Raw genomic sequence first — 20,324 nt, forward strand, 5'->3', positions numbered from 1 at the left:
CTTGCGGAGGAGAAGCCGCCGCGGGCAGCTCACTCGTTGGGATGAGTGACTGACAGCCGCTTCAACCAACAAGCACACTACGATAAAAAGCAACTGCGACGGCTGCATTTTCGATGGGGGTGAAAATGCTGTAGGCCCGTGCGCTCAGGTGGTCGAAATTTCCGGAGCCCTCCACTACGGCGTCTCTCATAATCACATAGTGCTTTTGGGACGTTAAACCCCACATATTCATCAACCAAAATGCAAAGCAAGCATTTCTTGACAGATACTGTTGTGACCGTTTTTCTTTTTCACGACTCGGTCCATGGTATATTCGGTCAAAGGCTGCTTTATCGCAGAACATTTCTGGTGGGCAAGCTACTTATGGCCTCCGAGATGGTAGATGTGCTGCGGGTCAATGCGCGCTTGCCATCTTGGAGGCTTTGAACCACCAATTTCAGTAGCAAAAAATGCCGTGTAGAGGGCAGCACATGACTGACTGCGTCAGTCTCCGTGTCGTCAGTTATATGTCATTTCTCTAGTTAGTTTTCCGTTTCTAGCTTTTCTCTCGGCAAACAGAAAGAATTACCGCATTTTTTGGGCTCGTGTTCTGTGTGCTTTCGCGCAGTTTAAATATGTCTAACATCAATTAACCAACTTGCCCGCCAGACAGTTTTATCTGTAGACAGCCAGGAACTCGCAAGGTTTGGTTAGCCTAGTTCGTTGGTCTTGCGTTCGACGAACTTTTGTCCTCTCCCAGAGCGCTGTTGTTTTGGCGGGATTTGCGGAATTCCCGAGAGAGCATGGCATGGTGGAAGTCCCCGTTGCCTTCGTCTCGTAAGCACTCCCAATTTTTCTGTTTTTTTTTTTCGAGTCGTTGAACGTAAAGTGCGCACTTCGCGTTAAACGACTGCTCTTCATAATGGTTAGTGTTGCGTCGAAGTAAACCAATGGATCCCTCTAGCTTTCCAAGTGCGTCCCCCGGCAATGCTGGCCGAACGACAGATCCCTCGTTAACAACGCGTAGGCAGACCTGCCACTACGAGGCGTGACAACCCCACAGGAGTTGCGCAGTGCAGTTTTTGTCTTCCAGTGTATTACTTAAGTGATGTTGTGTTTAAGTAAAAAGGGAAAATAAAGAATTGCATTTATTCAAATCGAAGTTATTGAATTGTTTTGTAAGAATAACTAAATGTAATATCGTAATATTGTGTGAGGCTGATCCTCCAAGTAAACATGAGCGATTTGTTTTGGGTAAGCAGGTAAGTTTGTGCAGTGTGTCTACAGTCTTCAAACATGTACTGTTGTGATTGCAGTGATTCTGTCAACTTGTAACACTTTGTTCTAGATAGAGTGTGAACATGCTGAAGTTTTGTCAGACTAGGAGAACTGCCCCATTTTTGTCATCCTGGGAGTTGATGGGTTATGCTGCAGTTGAGGGCAATGCTCAGAGGGGAAGAAGAGCGTGGGGTTGGGAGCGGCTTTTCACCATTTAAAAGGAGCATTACTTTTTGCCCGGGGGTCAGCAAGTACACACGTAGAAGTCTACGTCGGCTGCCCCTTCCTTCACTTTGAAGAACATTGGGCCTTCCTTCGTCAGAAGACGACCTTCAGCATCTCCGCTGAGCCAAAATGCTCTATCTTAGAGCATGTTTCCTTGGAATTTTGCGCCAGAACTGTTATGATCCAGGTTGCCCTGTGTCAAAGATGAAAAATTATTGAAAGCTTGCACACGCTCAGTGACTGCCCAAGCCATAGAGTTTCATACAATAATACCTAGAGGGAAATCTGGCGCTAGTGTCTAAGCGGGCTCCTTCAGCGGTGCTTGTACCCCCATGGAAATTATGGAAGTACAGGTTTCGGATCTGCTTCGGAGGGAGTGTGCTCTTGAGATTTGCAACGCTTCTTTTCTGAATGTAAAAGAAAGTGATGTGCCGAGGGACTGAGGAAAGATACTTTGCGTCTTCTTGTTCTGGTGTGCACCGCTTCCTTGTAGCCAGCACGGCCATGGCATTTGCTCTTACTTTGCTGTAGTACAGCAAGAGTGATGTACTTGTGTGCACATGCGCTGTTTTTATTCGATGCATGATCATGCCGGATGTAATGGCACTACGTGCGGCATGGCCATACGTGGCCACGCTGGGCAGTGTTTACCCGAAGAGTAGAGAGCACTGTTCACCGGTCAAGAAATGTGTACGGACCACAGAACCGCGAGGCGGATTCACTGTTTACGCCGTTTAATCTTGAGCCGAGCCGTCTGCTGTCGGGAGCATTGCTTTGACAGAAGATATGTTGCGAGTATTCCGATGGAATTTGTCAGAGAAATGCTCTAGATAGCAGATCGCACGGTCCTAGAAAGTGCAGATGGTCCGTATCCTGTTGCTTACAGGTGTACAGATGTGGATAAGTGTGGCCTATCAGTTATGAGCAGATTGGTTAGTGCATATCTTATATACTCGTGGTTCATCTGGCATGCACACTCGTGACTGTGGTCCAATAGCCAAGCTCTATGCAGTGCGAAACCTGTTGCCAGAAGACTTGTATGATCCCATGCCTTTCGACGAGCTGATCTGCGTCATCTGCCACTTACTTCTCCGTGATCCGGTTGAGTGCCCCTGTCGGCACGTCTTCTGTCGCCACTGCATCCAGGCATGGGTTCGCCAGGACAATAGCTGCCCTGTGTGCCACAAGCATAATGCCGGAGCCATCACACCTGTATCACCCCTTATACAAAACTTGGTCAGCCGTTTCAAGGTGAGCAGATACTGTTAAGGTTTAGACACTTGCAGGATAGATTTCACACACATCTAGAATTGCTGTCGGCCTGGTTTCTGACTGGTCTAACCATTTATTTACTCAGTGGGCAGTTCACCGGTCTGCACCAAATGTGTGATTGGCCAGTTTTTAGCCATTACACTTTCTATGTGTGTTTTATATGCATACTATCTGTTTAATCAATCATATTCTATTTTATGATAATAAAAACTTAAAGTGTATTGATCGTTGGAATACTGTAGAACCAAAATTGGCACCAGTGGTTGCATGCTATCTTTGCTTGCAAAACGAGCGCAAATGCTTGGCCTTCAAAACAGCAAAACTTACGTCAATGTGTGTTCTGGAAAGCCCAGAGATCTCAACTAAAGTATTAGTTGTTGCTTCTGCCTGTGGACGATGATGCCACAGCCACAAGGTGCACTTCATGTGCAAGCATGTTTACGATGAAAACTTCTTTTACTATTGGCCTGGTGTGCGACCGATGGCGGCGCTGCGAACGGCACTTGTATGACGTCAACTTGGGGATTCGCATGCTTTCGTTTCGAGGCCTGGCGCCGTATAGAAACCACCACGTGTGACAAAGCTCAACAAAGAAGCAGTTCATTTGCTTATATGGTGTGTGATGGCTACCGACGCTGTTCGAACGGGTCTCCGCTTTTAACTCATTTTACGCTTTATTTCACAGAACTACGTGCGATTATTTTTCTCTGCAACGAGTGCTGCACAATGTTAAATGTTAAAAGGTACCTATTGATTATGTTAACTATATTATACTTCAATTTTAATTTCCTTCCCAGGCTTATGCATAAAGTATGAATTTATACTCCACCTCTCCAACCTGCAGTCTTATGTTGTAATGGCGGTACAAATTTTAAAGCTGTAAAATATTTATGGCCTCCTTTTATTAGAGGAATAATAGAAGTTTGTGGCGCTGCACTTAAATATTTCAAACCATTTCGGAGTTGTAACTAGGTTCCTAATTTAGAAACATAAACACAATGAAAAATCTGAAGTGAGTTCGACAGCAACTGCAGACCAACAGTGAACATAAACTTCTATGTTAGGTTACACGACGACATTGACTCAACCTGCTTCACACATGTTACGTTACATGCGTAGGTTGCCTCGTCCTGATCTCTGCCAACAGCGAGCATTCGCCCCTTTGCCTCAGTGGATCACGACCGTGACATGTGGCGGGTTCGAAAGTCCACCTGTTTGCAGGATAACGGCCGCGATGGGGATGCGGCCGTTACAGCCTCCGTCGACAGCCTCGAGCGTGCATTTAACAACATGGCTTGCATCGCGCACCGCTTCGCCCTCGATGAGACACTGCGACGTTTCACAAGCTTTATCTGCATGCTTGTAGATAGTGGAGAAAGGCACGGTTACTGAAACATAAAAAAAAAAGTCAAAACAAATTAGCATCGCATGACGGAAAGTGCGATAATGAGCGAGAACACATACACACATATTGTTTCACTTACCCACAATGCAGTCGGTGGCTTCGGTGGACTCGTCAACCATCCGGGGGATTTACTGGCCCTGTCGATTGGGCTGCAACTAAAACAAGATAGTAATCGCACTCGAAAACAGTAATTGTAGCTAGGGCTGTTTGTTCAACGAAGTTTCCGTCTGGAGCAGACGATCTGGGTATAAGAGCTGCGGCGGCTGCAGCAAGGTTAAAAGTGGAATCCTCAAATTGACGTCACACGCGAAAGGGCGCCACTCAAAGATCTCGAGGCCAATGAAGGTTTGTCCTCTTGATGGTATCTTTATGCCAACCAGTAGACTATGGTTGGTATACATGGTTTTGTGTATATTTGTACGTTACATTGATGTCTCTTCAGGAAAACAAGGTTAGAGTAAATGAAATGTGATATCGAAATCTGGTCATAGTCTTGAGACTGCACTTTCTTTTTTCAATATAAATTCAACCACCTGGGTAAATAAAAAATTAAATTGTGTTTCAAGAATGAAGTACATGCACTCACAATCTCACTGAATGAAACCGAATGTTCTTTAAAAAAAAGAGAGAAAAAAAAAAGAAGGGTGCTTAAAGTTACAATGCTGGCTACTAAATAGAACTGCACTCATATGTGGCGGATTCTGCATTCCTTTAATGAAGCCGTTTGACGGTAATTCTAACAGGTGTTGCAGGGTCCCTAAGTAGTGAGAGCTCTGTGTGGTGTTCTAAAAGGATATGTCAATTGGCCCTTGCACCATTAAGCACCACACATCATCATAAAAGGATACGTCAAAATTGATCTATAGACTTTTCTCCTCAAGTCCTTTCAATGCTTGTACTGTTCTGTTGTAGGTGAAATGCCAAAATGCGGGCTGCGACGCCCGTGTACCTGCTGATCGTTTCGCGTATCATACGAGTTCATGCGAGTTTCTCGGAGTATGCTGCCCGCACAAAGCCTGTCAGCATAGGTGTCAGCGTCGTCTGCTAGAATCTCAAGTGAAGCAGTGCCCTCAACTTAAGGTCATCTGTGAGAGGGAGTGCGGATTGGTTGTCACACAAGGCTGCCTCCAAAGCTACAACTGCGTGGATGAACTCAAGCGCAAGCTAGACGGTGAGTGTGCGTTGTGCTATGGTTTTGGTGGCTATGTCAGCGTGGCATGTATTGCATTGTTTCAACAAGCAGTTGAGGTACAACATCACCTGTTGAGTGCAGATGAAGCATGACCTTTCTTAAAGGGACACTGAAAGGCAAATAATAAGTTGATGTTGATTGCTCAAACAGCGATACAGAAACGTGTGGTGCTACTTTTGTGCCAAGGGAGGGATTATATTGAAATAAAATCACATTTTGGTGGTCCGCATCGCGTTAGCACACTTCAGATTACCCGCCTCAAAGTAAAAAGTTTCACGTCGCTGTTGCCATGCACAACGTTGCCTGGCTTAACTGTTCGCCTGCCGACACTAGTAGCAGCAGAGTGAAAGTAGCGGGAGCCACAGCAGCAACAATGGCCATTGAACAATTTTCTGCTATGGCCTCCGAAGGCAGCTTGGTTCAACTGGGCCCCGCTTCATTTTTTCATGAATCAAACAGAAGCAAACAAGCAGCATTTTATTGCGTCTCTTGATGCACAAAAGGTTCTTTAGTTGGTGCAGCGAGTTCGATTACTAGTGATTAATTGTAGGTGGTAACTGTGACGTCATCGGGATCATTTTGCGAAAGTCCTTCTTATGGTGCATGTGTTCTCGTGCATTTGCCTTAATTTCTTGGTGAGTAGGGCACTGTTGTCGATAATTTTGTCGTTTTAGATGTTGTCATACATTGGGCTTTCACTCTGACATAAATAGTAATTTGTCTTTTGCTTCCTTTTAAAGGAGTACTGACACCATTTGAAAACATTGCAAAATGGACATTTCTCGTTTCCTTCGTATGCAGCATCAGTGCGTCAAACAATACATATAAAATGTTTTGTTTTGATATTAACGTTTTCGACGCTGAGCATCTGCAAGCCAGCTTTACTGCAAAGTACATTATCTCGATGAGTCAAAACAGATCTCGAGTTAGCGAGCCCTGCATCCTACATGACGCCTCAATTGTAGAAACTACTGTTGGCGTCACGATATGACAATTCACTCGTCGTTAGTCAGCACTATGAGCAGATGACACATTTACTGCTACTTTGTTGCTAGTTTCTGTCTTCATGTCACGTCACATTGCGATGACACGTCACTGAAAAGCTGCCATCTCGATATCAAAACCAAAAGTGTTTCATTAAGGGTGGTAATAAAAATATATTAGATTCATTCCCAGGCTACACAATACGCGTTTTAGGTTTCTTGGCACCAGTACTTTATTTAGAGCAACAGTCCGAAAATTTTTAAAGTTCGTGTTAGTACTTCCTTAAAAAGGTACCGACTCAGAAATTTTGAGTATTTAGTGTCAAATGAAAGGCAAAGACCTCAAGGGCATTAAAATTGTACCGCTAAGCATATGTTCCTTGTGAACCTCGACGTCTTGACGTAATACGAGCGTCTTGTCACTTTATTGCAACTAGTATCGTGGAGCTTCCATGGCTGTTCCACTGCATAGCTCAGTTGGTGACACGCAAGCGTGCATTTTGAATGTTTTGGCACCTGACGTCGTCTCGACTGGTCATCACGGCCGGAATCCTGGCACCGAATTTGTATTTAAAAGTGGCCCGTATATTATCGATTGGGAAGGCTTTCTTTCAAACTTTGAATGGCAACTGAAGGTTTTACAAGCTCCTCTCCCCTGCCCCCACCCCATTGCTACCTTCTTACCTTCTTCTCCATTACTACCTTCTTCTCTGCGCCGGCCTTTGCGTGTCTGAATTGCCTAACTTAGGCCATCTGGCGAAGGAGTGTTTGATACCCTTGATATAAGGAGTGGAGCAACAACACGACGAGTCATTTCAAAAGCTTCATAACTTCTTATCAGGGATAATGTTCGAAAATCCCATGGGCGTCTGCACTGCAGGTATTCAATACATCCGCCGGCTTAGTAGCGTCAAAGAAGGCGAATCAAGAAACAGGCGAATAATTCATAAGTTGCTTGATTATAGCGACAAAGTTGAAATACCCCAGTTTTGTCTGAACTGAAAGGGGGTGTTCATTCAATAAGCAAGGAGTACTTGTTTGGTGTGCGTAAAATTGGGAGACAATGGTAGAATGGTCACGAAAGAAAACTGTCATCTTTTTACTTGGAATGAAGACAGCGAGACAGTCTTCTCAACGACTATGCCTATAACCCTTCTAAAAGTCTTGTTCTGAACTGGAAGGGGGTGTTCATTCAATAAGCGAGGAGTACTTGTTTGATGTGCGTAAAATTGTAAGGAAATGATAGAATGGTCACGAAAGAAAACTATGTCATCTTTTTACTTGGAATGAAGACAGAAAGACAGTCTTCTCAACGACTATGCCCATAACCTTTCTGAATGCTAAAGTGCAAAGTATTGCGTATAAGGCAGATCGATCTGAAGCTGCTTTATTAGCTGTAAAACCACACATTGTGAGTGAAACGTATCTACATTCAAATATATGTGGCCATGAAATCGTGCCATCAAGTCGTACAGTTGTCCACAAAGATGTGGACACCAGAGGCGGAGGAGTAGCAACTGTTTTGCTGCAGGGCATTGCTTACAGGGTCATGCCAGAGGTGAATGGTGTCTAAACAATTCGGTGAAAACGTCTCCTGAACAGTGACTTTGTGCCATTTACAGGACCCCGAATGCCAATGCGACTTACTTGAAACCCTTCCTAGATTACATGAATCTGCACATGCTCGGTGGCAGGATTACCCTGGCGGGTAGCGTACCAGGTGGTAATTGTCACCATTAAGCCCAAGCTCTTTGGCAAACAGTATAGTAATTTACCTTTGTTTGCTTTCAGTCTAAATCAGCTTCTTAAAAATACATGAATGCAAAGAGAGTCCCATTCTGTGTTAGGCCTTGTATTGGTTAGCGATTATTTATGCACTGACAGCGCAACTGTTGAGACAGTTGATGGCATATCGGATCATAGATTAGTTCTGTGTACTTTGCCTTTAGCAGCTCCAATATATAGGACAATCTGTCTCTGTAAAATATTTGCTCCCCTTTAATGAAGCTAATGATGCGGCAATAATGACCTACTTGTTTAACGAGTATTCCCAGCTCTCATAGCTTTGTACAGATAACGCAAGCATAGATGAAATGAGGTCACAATTTAAACACCATATTGCCACCTGCATGTAATCGGTTGGGAGCAACAGCAGCTCTCGCCCTGAAAAAAAAAAGAAAAAGTTCCGTCGTAGACTTCTGGAGACCTACACGAGTGCTGATCGTCAAGAACGAGCGGATCGAGCTATTCAGGCCCAGGTCCAGTTGCGAAATGAAACGGTTGCCACTTACGCAGAAGACATGGCACTCCTCTTCTGACGAGCTAGGCCACGAATGGTAAAGGATAAGAAGTTGCGCCATCTGATGCGTGGTGTTGAAGAGGAGCTCTTTGCCAGCCTCGTGCAGAGCCCTCCCAAGACCGCCACGGAGTTCTTGACAGAGGCTGTGACCATGGAAAAGATGCTGCAGCAACGTTCCAGCATGTGTGACAGGTAAATAAATGGCATGTGCACTGCGGACATTCTCGGCACAACTGGAAGCAACGACAGCCTACGAGAACGTATTCATTCTGTGGTGCGTGAAGAGCTGCAGAAGGCCGGCGTGACGCCTCATCCTACGTCTGGCTCACTTGCAGCGGTTACCCTATTTACTCGATTCTAACACGCCCTCGATTGTAACGCGCACCCGATTTCCACCGCGAAAAAAAAAAAAAAAAACGTAAGACACCGGTTGCAACGCGCACCCATTTTTCTCACTGGCCCGCAACATCACACCACACGAAAAACTACTCCTTTCGGGAGCGTCTTCTATTTAAATATGAGGTACAGGCGAAGCTTGTGCCCATCTGACGTGTAACAGAGCATTGCCGTCACTGTAGTTTTACCGTGGACTGATGTCAGCACGCGAACTTGCTTCGCCCCCTTCTTCTCGACGGTTGTGGTGCCAGGCATGTTGAAGTAAAGAGGCGTCTGATCGGCATTTCTGATTTGCCCAAGACGGTAGCCGTTGTTGCGCCGCAAGTTTAGGACGAACCTCTGAAAACTGTGAAGCTTTTCATCGTACTCCTCCGCAAAACTTTTCGCATATGCATGTACCCCTTCGGAGGGAAAAGCCTTTCCTCTTCATAAAGTTAGTTAGCCAGCACCTGCTCGCTTTAAACTGGCTCCGCATTAGACCGTTTTCTAAGACTAATTGCATAGCCCGCACTTGGAGCAGTTCTGTCGTCACGGGCCGCTGTGCCGCTCGCTGCTCAAGCACATACTCGCCGAGCAGCTCTTTAATTTGCGGAAACTGACCCTGCTGTGGTCCACTGAAGCCTTTGCGTGAAGCTTTGCTGTCGACAATCTTCTGCTTTTGTTTCCGCCGGTCCCGCACGCACGTTTCGGGAACTCCGAACAACCGCGATGCGGCCCGATTTCCGTCCGTTTCTGCACACGCGATGACTTTTCTTTTAAAAGCGGCATCGTGGTGCACTCGAGTTTTTGGGAGTCGGCCCTTCCACATCGTCGATGCTAATGCACTACTAGATGACGAACTCTTCAGCACACGTACGAAGTGCCGCACATGGGAAACACATTGGCAGAAATGGCCGCGCCATGCTGACACACGTAGGGGGCGGCCATTTTGGATTTGCCGATGGCAATATATTGACCGTAATTTTTTTTTCGTACTCGATTCTAACGCGCATGCGATTTATGAACTCGCTTAACCGGAAAAAAGGTGCGCATTAGATTCGAGTAATTACGGTATCTGAGAGGAGCTGCACCAGGGACTACGGCGCCCCTCACCTCCTGAAAGCTCTGCCTCAGCCCCCACTGAATACCGCCGTGAGACGACCACCTATGCGGAAGCCTTAAAGTGGCCTGCGGCCTCTCCACCATTGTTCGTTCGCGCTCCTCCCACCGTGTCGATCCAGTCGGCGCAGCCAGCAGAGTACTACGACGATAGGTATGTGTCGCCAACATTTGTCCATGCCGCCCCAGTCGGCCATTATTCGGAGCAGCCCATTCATTAAATTGATGATAGGCCCACCTCCCCTCGGAAGTCAGATATTTGACGTACACCTGACCGCCGGCCTCTGTGCTTTCACTTTGGTGAAGCAGATCACTTGTACCGTCGGTTCCCATACCGCTGCCTTGGGCTTCGCGGCTTCTCTGCGTGCTCGCCGCCACCCCAGTACGGCCAACGACCCCATGACATCGAAAACTACCTCGCCCGGCGCCTTGCACCACCGTCCGCTGGGCGCCAGCTGCGTTCACCGTCGCGGAGGCGATTTTCATCGCTGTCCCAGCGGTATTCTACCCCACGGTCTCCAAGTCCCCGCCGGGAAAACTAACTGGGGCGACTTCTGGGGGCGGGGTCACTGAACATCGAAGTGCCGAAGACCTCCGACCGACTCAGAGACGCAACGATACTGCAGAATACGACCGGCTTTCACTTGATGTACCAGTGACGATTGGTAGGTTACGCAGTTGACATGTTAGTGGACACCGGCGCCGACTACTCAATATTGAGTGGGAAACTGGCCTTCCAGCTTAAAAAATAATCACGCCGTGGCACAATTGGCAGATTCAGATGGCTGGCAGTCGTGTTATTACTCCGCTGGGCGCCTGCGCTACTAGAGTTCAGATCGAAGACGTTCGTCGCTAGCTGCGTTGTCCTATGCGAGGGCTCCCGTGACGTTATTCTTGGAGTTGACTTTCTTCTAGAGTATGGCGCTATTCTGATCTGCAAGAGCGTCATGTCATGTTTTCAGCCGACCGAGCAATTGATGTACAGGATGACGAACGGCGTCTCGACATACTTCAAGTTTCTGCAGACAGCGTCACTCTTCCTCCTCGAGCAAGCGTCATGGTCGACGTCACATGCTGCAATATGGGCGATGGCATAGCTGTGGCTGAAACGAACTTAGAGCACCTTATGAAACAAGACATTTGTGTAGCCAGAAGTTTCATACAGCTTCATGGTGGCCGATTGCAGTTGCTTGTTACCAACTTTAGCAACAAGCACCGACACCTCTTCCGCGGCACTTCAATCGCTCTTGCCAAAGAAATAGAAAAAATTCGCCGCTGTTTTGCGTCGGAGGCCATCGACGCCACAGACACGGCATTTGGTAATATCGACATCAATCCTGCGCTGTAGACCAGTAACCAGACTGCACTGCGCACTCTCTTGTTTTAATTACGATCCTGTCTTGCAAGTTTTTCTAAGGTGTGCCAGACATCCGTCACACAGCACGGAATAATCACGTACAGCGACACATGCCCGATCAACCAGCATCCTTACTGCGTGTCGATAATAGAAAGCAAAGCGATACGTGCCCATGTCCGGCAGATGCTTGAAGATGGTGTCATCGAACCATTCAACAGCCCATGGTCGTCTCCGGCTGTCCTGGTCAAAAAGAAAGACTGGACACTACGCTTTTGCGTCGACTACCGGAAGCTTAACAATGTGACCAAAAAGGACATGTGCTTGCTGCCATGTATCGACGACTCGTTGGATAGACTTCGCCATGCCCAATATTTCTGTTCTCTGGATCTGAAAAGTGGGTGTGGGCAAATTGAGGTAGATGAGCGAGACCACGAGAAAACAGCCTTTGTGATTCCTGACGACCTCTACCAATTTCGAGTGCTTCCTTTTGGCTTGTGTTCAGTGCTGGCAACCTTCCAGCGAATGATGCACACTGTCCTCACAGGGCTGAAGTGGCAGACTTTTCTTGTCTACCTTGACGATGTGGTGGTCTTTTCTGCCACATTCGAGCAGCATCTTCACCGCTTGCACAGTGTACTGGAGGCTATCCGATCGGCGAACCTCACACTAAAGCCACAGAAGTGCAACTTTTGTGATGAGGAACTCAAATTTCTTGGACGTGTAGTTAGCGCCGAAGGAGTCCGCCCCGATCCAGACAAACTTGCCGCTGTTGCGGAATTTCCAGTTCCCGTCGATAAGAAGGTCCTCCGGCGCTTTCTTGGTTTGTGTGCCTACTATCGCAGGTTCATTGACGGCTTTTCGCGGATAGCGGAACCCATACTCGCCTCACAAGGGACGACACACCATTTGTGTGGGACAACGAGCAACAAGCAGTGTTTGCTGAACTGCGACAGCGCATGCAATCAATGCCTGTTTTCGCTCATGCGACGATGATGGAGGTGCATACTGACGCCAGCAACGTTGGTCTCGGTGCAGTGCTGGTTCAGTGACAAGATGGCATCGAAAGAGTCGTAGCTTAAGCCGCTCCCTATCCTGTGCCGAGGCGAACTATTCCATTACGGAGAAAGAGTGCCTCGCAGTAGTGTCAGCAATCACCAAGTTTTGCCCGTACCTTTATGGTCATCCCTTCAAGATAGTGACAGGCCACCATGCCCTTTGTTGGTTGGCAAACATGCGAGACCCTTCGGGACAACTAACACGGTGGAGCTTGCGGCTGCAGGAATTCGATGTCACCATTGTTTATAAGTCCGGCCGTAAGCATGAAGACGCTGACACACTGTCGCGCGCACCGCTTCGTCTCGTTAGTCAGGGAGAAGAGGACGACAAAGGCTTTCTGGTTGCCATTAGCTCGTCGGACCTGACTGTCGTGTGTTAGATTCGTCACATAGCAAGGCGTGTGACGCGAGGAAGATGGAGACAGTGAGGAAAACAAACGGGAGTTATATTGGATGAACAAAAAAAAACTATTTCGCGTACAGTACTGTAAGTCGTACACGCGCGTGGTTCACACACAAAAGAAAAGAGTAACCAGTCTCACAGTCTGTGCCGTAGCCCGATGCCTTGAAGTGGGACCCGTTGCGTGCTCAGATGCAGTCGTCGCTTGGGTGCCAGGTCAGCATACCACTGTCTGTATCACCAGGTCTAGGCGTAGCCGCACACTGTCAGCGACGTCGGCTCAATAGACGTGGTCAGCAGCTCCGGTCTTTCGAGGGCGCTCGCCGTACCGGAGATGTCCACAGGACCACTCACCGAGAACTCGTGCTGGCCACGCCGACACGCCGTGCCCCGAGGACGTCAATGGCTCGAGGACAGGAACCCGGCCTTTCGAACCTCGCGCGTAGTTGCGGGTTCGCCCTAGGCTCCCTTGCGTCGTCTTGCCGGCGTCCGAACGGCTTCGTTCTCCGCGAGCGTCTCCTCTTCTTTTTTTAATGGGCGCGCTGCAATGCCTCTTCATTCTTCTCATCTTCTAAATGATGTGGTGCTGTCGTCTGCTAGGCTCGCATTTTTAAGGTACTACATCACACTGACCAAACGACAGCGTGACGACGAAGAAATTCGACCAATCATTGATCACTTGGAGGGCCACGACGCAACCATACCACGTTATCTCTCCCACTCGGCGACGTTGTATTGCCTGCGAGACGGCGTGCTATACTAGAAGAACGCCCGTTCAAACGACCGTGCCTACCTCCTGATGGTTCCTCAGGACATGCGAGACGACGTCCTTTTTGCTTGCCATGACGAACCCACGTCTGGCCACCTAGGCTACTCACATGCACTTGCCAGAGTGAGCGAGAAGTACTATTGGCCTGAACTTTCGACATCCGTCAAAGAGTACGTCAAAAGCTGTCGAGAATGCCAGCACCGAAAGCAACCATCTGTTAAGCCAGCTGGCTTACTTCAGCCAATTGAAGCGCCCTGTACGTCGTTTGAACAAGCCGGCATGGACATTCTCGGCCCATTTCCCCTGTCTTCTGACGGCAACGAATGGGTGATCGTAGCGAATGATTATTTAACACGCTACGCTGAGGCACAGGTGATCCCACGAGCCACGGCCTCTGAGGTAGCGCAATTTTTCATGCGCCACATAGTGTTGCGTCGTGGTGCACCTTCTAGAGTCGTAATAGACAGAGGCACAGCAATCACGGCACAGCTTATGAAAGAATTTTTTGAACTAAGCAACACCAGGCACCAAGACAACCGCGTACCATCCCCAAACAAACGGGCTTACCGAGCGGCTGAATAATATGCTCACAGACGTGATTGCAATACAAGACATGGGACCGGATCTTGCCTTACGTGACCTTCGCGTAAAACACCGCCGTGGAAGAGACCACGCGATTCACGCCATTTCGGCTTCTCTACGGTCGTGAAGTGCAGACCATGCTCGACTGCATGCTACCACGTCAAGACAATGTTGAGCTGGCAACTGATGCCAAGGAATTCGTAGAGTGTGCTGAGGAAGCTCGACAGCTCGGACGACTGCACATCTGCCAGCAGCAAGCAGACGCACGACGATATAATACCCACCACAGGGACGTGGTCTACAACCGCGGCGACCAAGTTTGGGTGTGGATGCCCGTTCGCCGCCGAGGCCTCAGTAAAAAGCTACTTAGCAGGTATTTTGGCCCATACAAAGTGCTATGCCGCGTCAGTGACGTTAACTACGGAGTGGTCCCGGACTCAACAACATCGCAGCACGGATCAGCACACGACCGAGCACGAACGTCCTTCATTGTGCGCATGAACGTTCATTGCGCGTTTGTAACTTTCTTTTTTTGTCATTTACCAATCCTTGTCTTCTTCACTAATTTTCGTGAACTTTCTTGCTCGTTGATTGACATTTTTCTTGTTGTCACGATCTTTATTTTCTACTTTCCGTTTATCTGGGATTTCTATTTCCTTTTTTTTTCACGTGCCTATGCTATAACATTTGGGCAATGCTATGTCTTTTCTTTTCCTCTCTTTTATCTTTCTTTTTTTTTTGTAAGAGGGGATAATGCCACCTGCATGTAGTCTTTTCTTTTCCTCTCTTTCATCTTTCTTTTTTTTTTTCGTAAGGGGATAATGCCACCTGCATGTAATGGGTTGGGAGCAAGAGCGACTCTCGCCCTAAAAAAGAAAAGAAGATTGCGAGCGTCTTCTTCGTTTGAGATCCAGCCGCGACGGGCGCGCTTTTCAAGAGCTGGCTACATCTTGGCTAATTAAAAGCCACTTGCACTTCTGAAGTCTCGTGACAATATCATGCATTATATCAGTTTCAACATCAAGATACAGCGTGACTAACTTTATTGCCAAAAGAAAACAGGCTTGAAGGAAGCACAACCCATGGATTACCCACGACATAATTCAGCTTAAGTGCAAAATCAGAAGCGTAAGGAAGAGGAAAGGAAACTATAAAAAGTAGCTCACAAATAGCAACGCTATCATCGAGGAACGTGAAAGGAGAGGAAACCGAGCTTTTGTAGACACCCTACAAAAGTATCAAAAGCGCACCCGATAAATTCTGGCGGGGTATAGGTGCAGAACCAGCAACACTATCCGAGTTTCCACCTGAAGAGGGCTAAATAAAGGTGAACAATTGCAATTCATATTTTCACTCAGTTTTTAGCGCTGATAACAGCCTAAAGATTACAATGGGTTCTTGACACGTTGGCCAAGGCAGGTGACTTCCATCGTTGAATATTGCAGCACCCTGCATTTTTTCACTGCTCTTAAATCTTGATGAAAAGAAAAGTAATGCTCCAGACGAGATACCAAACACCTATTTTATTTAAACCTTGTGCTGAACCCGTTAGCATGCATCGTCGTCTCATATTTACAAAGTCTATTAGTGATTGCAGCCTTCTGGCGACTGGAAAATCGCAAAAGTTGTACCAGTACACAAATCATCTAATTACCGGCCAATTTCTTTTATGTGCAATCGCTGTAACATACACGAGCACATAATATTATAATTTATGACTAAGTATGTACAACAAATATCATGATCTCTTTGTCTGCATTGCTTCAGGAGCTTGCTATCTACTGTTACTTCAGAGGCCAAACATGTCTTCGTGTTCGCAATAGGTTGCAAAAGTTGCAAACAATTGCAAATCGATGTAATTTTTAAAAACTTTTTTAAGGCCTTCGACCATGTGTCTTGCACTAAAGTTATAGAAAAACTGGGCAATGGTTCAATAGTTGACTGGGTTAGTGATTACCTTTCAGATTGCTACCAGTTTGGGTACTATAATGGACATAGTTCTGACTCTGTTAAGGTCGTTGCGGAGATTCCACAGGGCTCTGCTTTTGTTATTCATAGATGACATTGTTGAAACTGTAAAGTTGAAATTAGATTGTTTGAGGTGACTGCGTGATTTACAGTGGAATCAAAGACATTGGTGATCGGGTTGCTCTTAACAATTTTCTAAACAGTGTATCCAGTGTAGTTGTTGTAGAGTGTGTAAGAGGCTCTATGAATGCCACTCTTTTATTATCTTATGAAGAAGCCATTCATCATTGAGGCACATTTTCAGAGGCAAAATCCGAGTGTTACAATTGGCGGCGGAAGGCTGTGGACGCAACAGAAGCCCTGAAAAGGCTCGGCGACACAATGCGCCTCATAAGAGACACTGGCAGGATTCTGGAGTGCAGCATCAAGGACCTCCACGAACAACTTGACGAGGCCACTAGGCTGACCAGCCCAGCACGTCAGCCGAGCCCAGTTGTCCAGGATTCTACCGTGGAGAGCAGCGCCACCAGCATCGAAGTACTAGGTGCGGGGCTCGACAACCAAGCAACCCGAGTTTCTGAAGATGCCGTAAGCCACTTCAGCCACAACCCGGTGTTGATATCTTGGCCAAACTCGTTTGACCAGACAGATGTGGAAGAGTCGTCGCTCAATGTACCTTAGTTCGGACTGGCTTTTAAGTTAATACAAAACTCGTCAGTTCTTTCTATGCGTCTGCAGTCACCACCTAGTGTGTCCTTCGAAACCATTTTGCTTGCCTGTTAAAAGAGGGAAACTGCACTTGAAAACACTTGTTCGAAATTAAAATTCTTAGTTGATTTTAATAATCTTTATTAAATGTGCATAGTCTATGCACAGTTGGTGCTCATTTCAATAGTGTAGTTTTTTTTTTTTGTAGAATGTTATGTGGTTTCTAAAGTACAAAGCGCTTGTGTGTTAGCAACATTTTTCCCAAGACGAAGGAGCTACAATTGTAGCACATCAGCATAACGTAATAATTTTGATTGAAAATGGGAATGGATGTTCTAAACCTATGTGATTAAAAATTAAACATTTGTGAGTGGTGGCGAGTGATGTGATTTGCAAGTGACGTGTTTGATGTCAAGCCAGGACTTGACTCATGTTCAATGTGTCATAACTTTTGTGCAGGTGGGTTTAGAAAATCTGTTCTTGTTTTATTGCATACAGCTCTCATACCACTGTTGTAATACACCAATGTGCTTCATAACTGTCCCATTTGTGGCAAGATCTTGCTGACTAAAAGATGTAAGAAGTGCTGTATAATTTAAGAAGTACGTATTGTAATGGAAACATATTTGATATCGGTGCACAAATACACTAAAAATCTCTGCGAGTGTCATTAAAAACTATAAATAAAGTTCTTGTGCAGCGTTCCTCCTTGAAATGTGTTTAACAATGCTCTCCCTGGGTACAGAGATTCGGATGCCTGTAATCCGATTCACTGGTTTTTCAATTTGTGGATTAGGTTTATTGAAATGGGCGAATTATTTGCATCATGTTTCTTAGTCCTTCATTAAGTGCCCCTATTCTTGAAGGAAGTCGTGTCGTAGCTGTTTGGATGACACAGTTTTTTGAACATGCGACCCGCGCCACAGTCTGCTTTTCGGTCGTATGACTGTCTGGGAACTCTGCAAGCCTTTCCCATCAATAGCCTTTCAGTGCTCAAGTTTCCTCCATGTCACAGGCCCAATAACTTGTTGAGCTAACTTTCGCACTGTACAACACACTACTTCAAGGGAAACTGAAAGCCAACTCTGATTCCTTTCATCATTCAATCTGAAAATGCAACCCCTAGAAGAACGGCGTACTGGTATGACTGCAAGTTGCCTTTGAGGAAGCCATATTTTACCCATTGGAGGTTGTAGCATATCGATATACTAAAAGGGTAGTAGAAAGTGATTTCACTGCTCACACATCCACATGACCCTCTTCTGGCATTTGTTTTAATACATAAAAATTTTGTTGCACTTTGGAAAAAGAAGTTGGTTTTTGGCATTTGAATGCAAGGGAATCTTTGAGAGAACCTTCAGGAAATTTTCATAGAGTGAAACTCGTAATTTGTACATTTTTATAGCTGCTTGCCAATAATTGGTGTCACTGTTCAGCGAACCTCACGGTTAGATATTGGTCTGCAGCTTTAATGAAAGTGTGGCTCGTGGTCGCTGGAAAAAACGTGCCCACCTCGGCTTGAGATGTTGTTTGCTTATGCGAGTAAAACCCGGTCATCATTTTAAAGAATACTGAGCAGAGGACACGTGATACGTTTCCTTTGCATACCTCTTGAAATACCCCTGAGAAATGCTCCCGACTCTCCCAAACTTCAGCTGATGTTGGAAACACGGTGACTTTCCAGAAATCGTTCTGTGACATTGCAAGTAATGTTGTAGTACTGATGGTACATACATCCCAGAAACATTTACCAGGACAGCTGAATGTGTTTGCTTGAGAGATGCATGTGTGTGAAAGCCTCAATTTGCGCACTCTCTGCGAGTTCGTACATTTCGTGCATAATATTTACCAAGGGATGACAGACTGTGCAAATCGAAATTGCGAAATGTTTGCCGAGCCGGTTCACCGTTTCACATTTTGTTTCTAAAAATCAAATTTGCATATTTTAAAATATGAGCAGCAGCAATCTGCTCGAGATCTAAGTGAAATACTTAAAGGCCACCTTTTTTGGTATTGCTAGTCATTCCAAGAAATGTAATTTTTCTGATTGAACTTGGCTTATTCTCTCAGAGAAACCAGAGCATTGTCTTGAATCAGCTGGCAGACGCCCTTCTTGTGCAATTCAATGCTGCGTTTGCGTTGCTTCCTGTGATAATGGTCTGCCAGCTGTTTTAAACATGTCCTTGTGATATTTTTTTCTGTACGTTACTTCTATGTTCGTTATGTATGCCTCGATTATTGTTATTATTATTACTTTTTCTCCATTTTGTTGCTGTTGTCATGACAATAAACAAGAGTTTTCTAGGTGGTTTTATTGACTGGGGATATGTGGCAAGATTTGCATATGTGATCTTCAAAAACGTGTTTTTAAAAAGTTTGTGTGTGTGTTGATGTGTGTGTTTACTGCATTGACATTATTTTTTTTTTACTGCTGTAAGCTATATTATGGTGAATAAAGTTTTCTAGTGACTTGTAATAAAGTTTATTCATTCAAATTTTGTAAATCTGATACATTTTGTTGCGAGGAAGTTGCGCAAAAATAGCATCTCTATTTCTGTGTGGTATAATGGACGAATGTTCGGCAAGTTTCTTCAGAGTGCAGGTGCAGTGATTAGTATAGAAAATTTTCGATACACTGCGAGGTCAATGCGTACAATTTAAACACTTTTATATGCATAGAGAGATTTGGGCCTTTGACAGAGTTCACTGGCTCGAAAGCTTTTTATCACTAATACCCCTGGTGTTTACAGTAGTAATGGCGATGCGATGCACAGTTACATTGTTGTTGCGCAATAGGGTTACTTCATGGATGCCAAGAAAAGAAAATAGTAGTTGAGGTTGCCGAGGACTATGCGGCAAGACGAAATTCACATCTTCAGAAAGGTGTCGTTGGAGACCTCTGGGAGTGGTCTTCATAGAGCAGTGGGCATTAGGACCAGTTGGTGATCATGATTCTAGGCCAAATGAACTGCACCATGTCAGTCTGCACCATAGCAATATTGAAATAGGCAACTAAAATGTATGTGAACTTTATCTTCAAAAAATAAAGGTGCAAAGATACAACAGCCATGAAAATTATCACCTGCTTATGTTGTGACATGTGCAAGTAACCAAGTTTAAAGAAGACTCATTGGCACTTGGGCATTAAGTGCAGCATATTGTATACTTTAAAAAAAATGGTACAGCCCTTGATGGTGCGTGAATTTTTGGCAGGTTACATAACATCTAAAAAAAAAAAAGCATGGTTTGTTTCCAGCAAAAAAAAGAAATTATATACGCAGTAAAAGCTCATAAATTCAAACTCAGCCCTGTATATTTTGAAGCGAGAAAGCTCGCGTTAATTTGAATGTGTCTGCAT

The 20,324-nt window shown here is 45.7% G+C and overlaps 1 protein-coding gene across 1 annotated transcript; it reads left to right on the forward strand.

The window, feature by feature from the left end:
* The first annotated feature begins 556 nt into the window (after window positions 1-556).
* LOC119179671 (RING finger protein 151) lies at window positions 557-19,294 on the forward strand. Its single transcript, XM_037430795.2, has 4 exons — window positions 557-816; window positions 2,495-2,733; window positions 5,072-5,330; window positions 16,563-19,294. Exons 1-4 carry the CDS (start codon window positions 783-785, stop codon window positions 16,937-16,939), a joined length of 909 nt encoding a protein of 302 aa, XP_037286692.2. The 5' UTR covers window positions 557-782; the 3' UTR covers window positions 16,940-19,294.
* The last annotated feature ends 1,030 nt before the right edge of the window (window positions 19,295-20,324 follow it).

Source organism: Rhipicephalus microplus, chromosome 7 (assembly GCF_043290135.1).
Source record: "Rhipicephalus microplus isolate Deutch F79 chromosome 7, USDA_Rmic, whole genome shotgun sequence".
Taxonomy (NCBI): domain Eukaryota; kingdom Metazoa; phylum Arthropoda; class Arachnida; order Ixodida; family Ixodidae; genus Rhipicephalus; species Rhipicephalus microplus.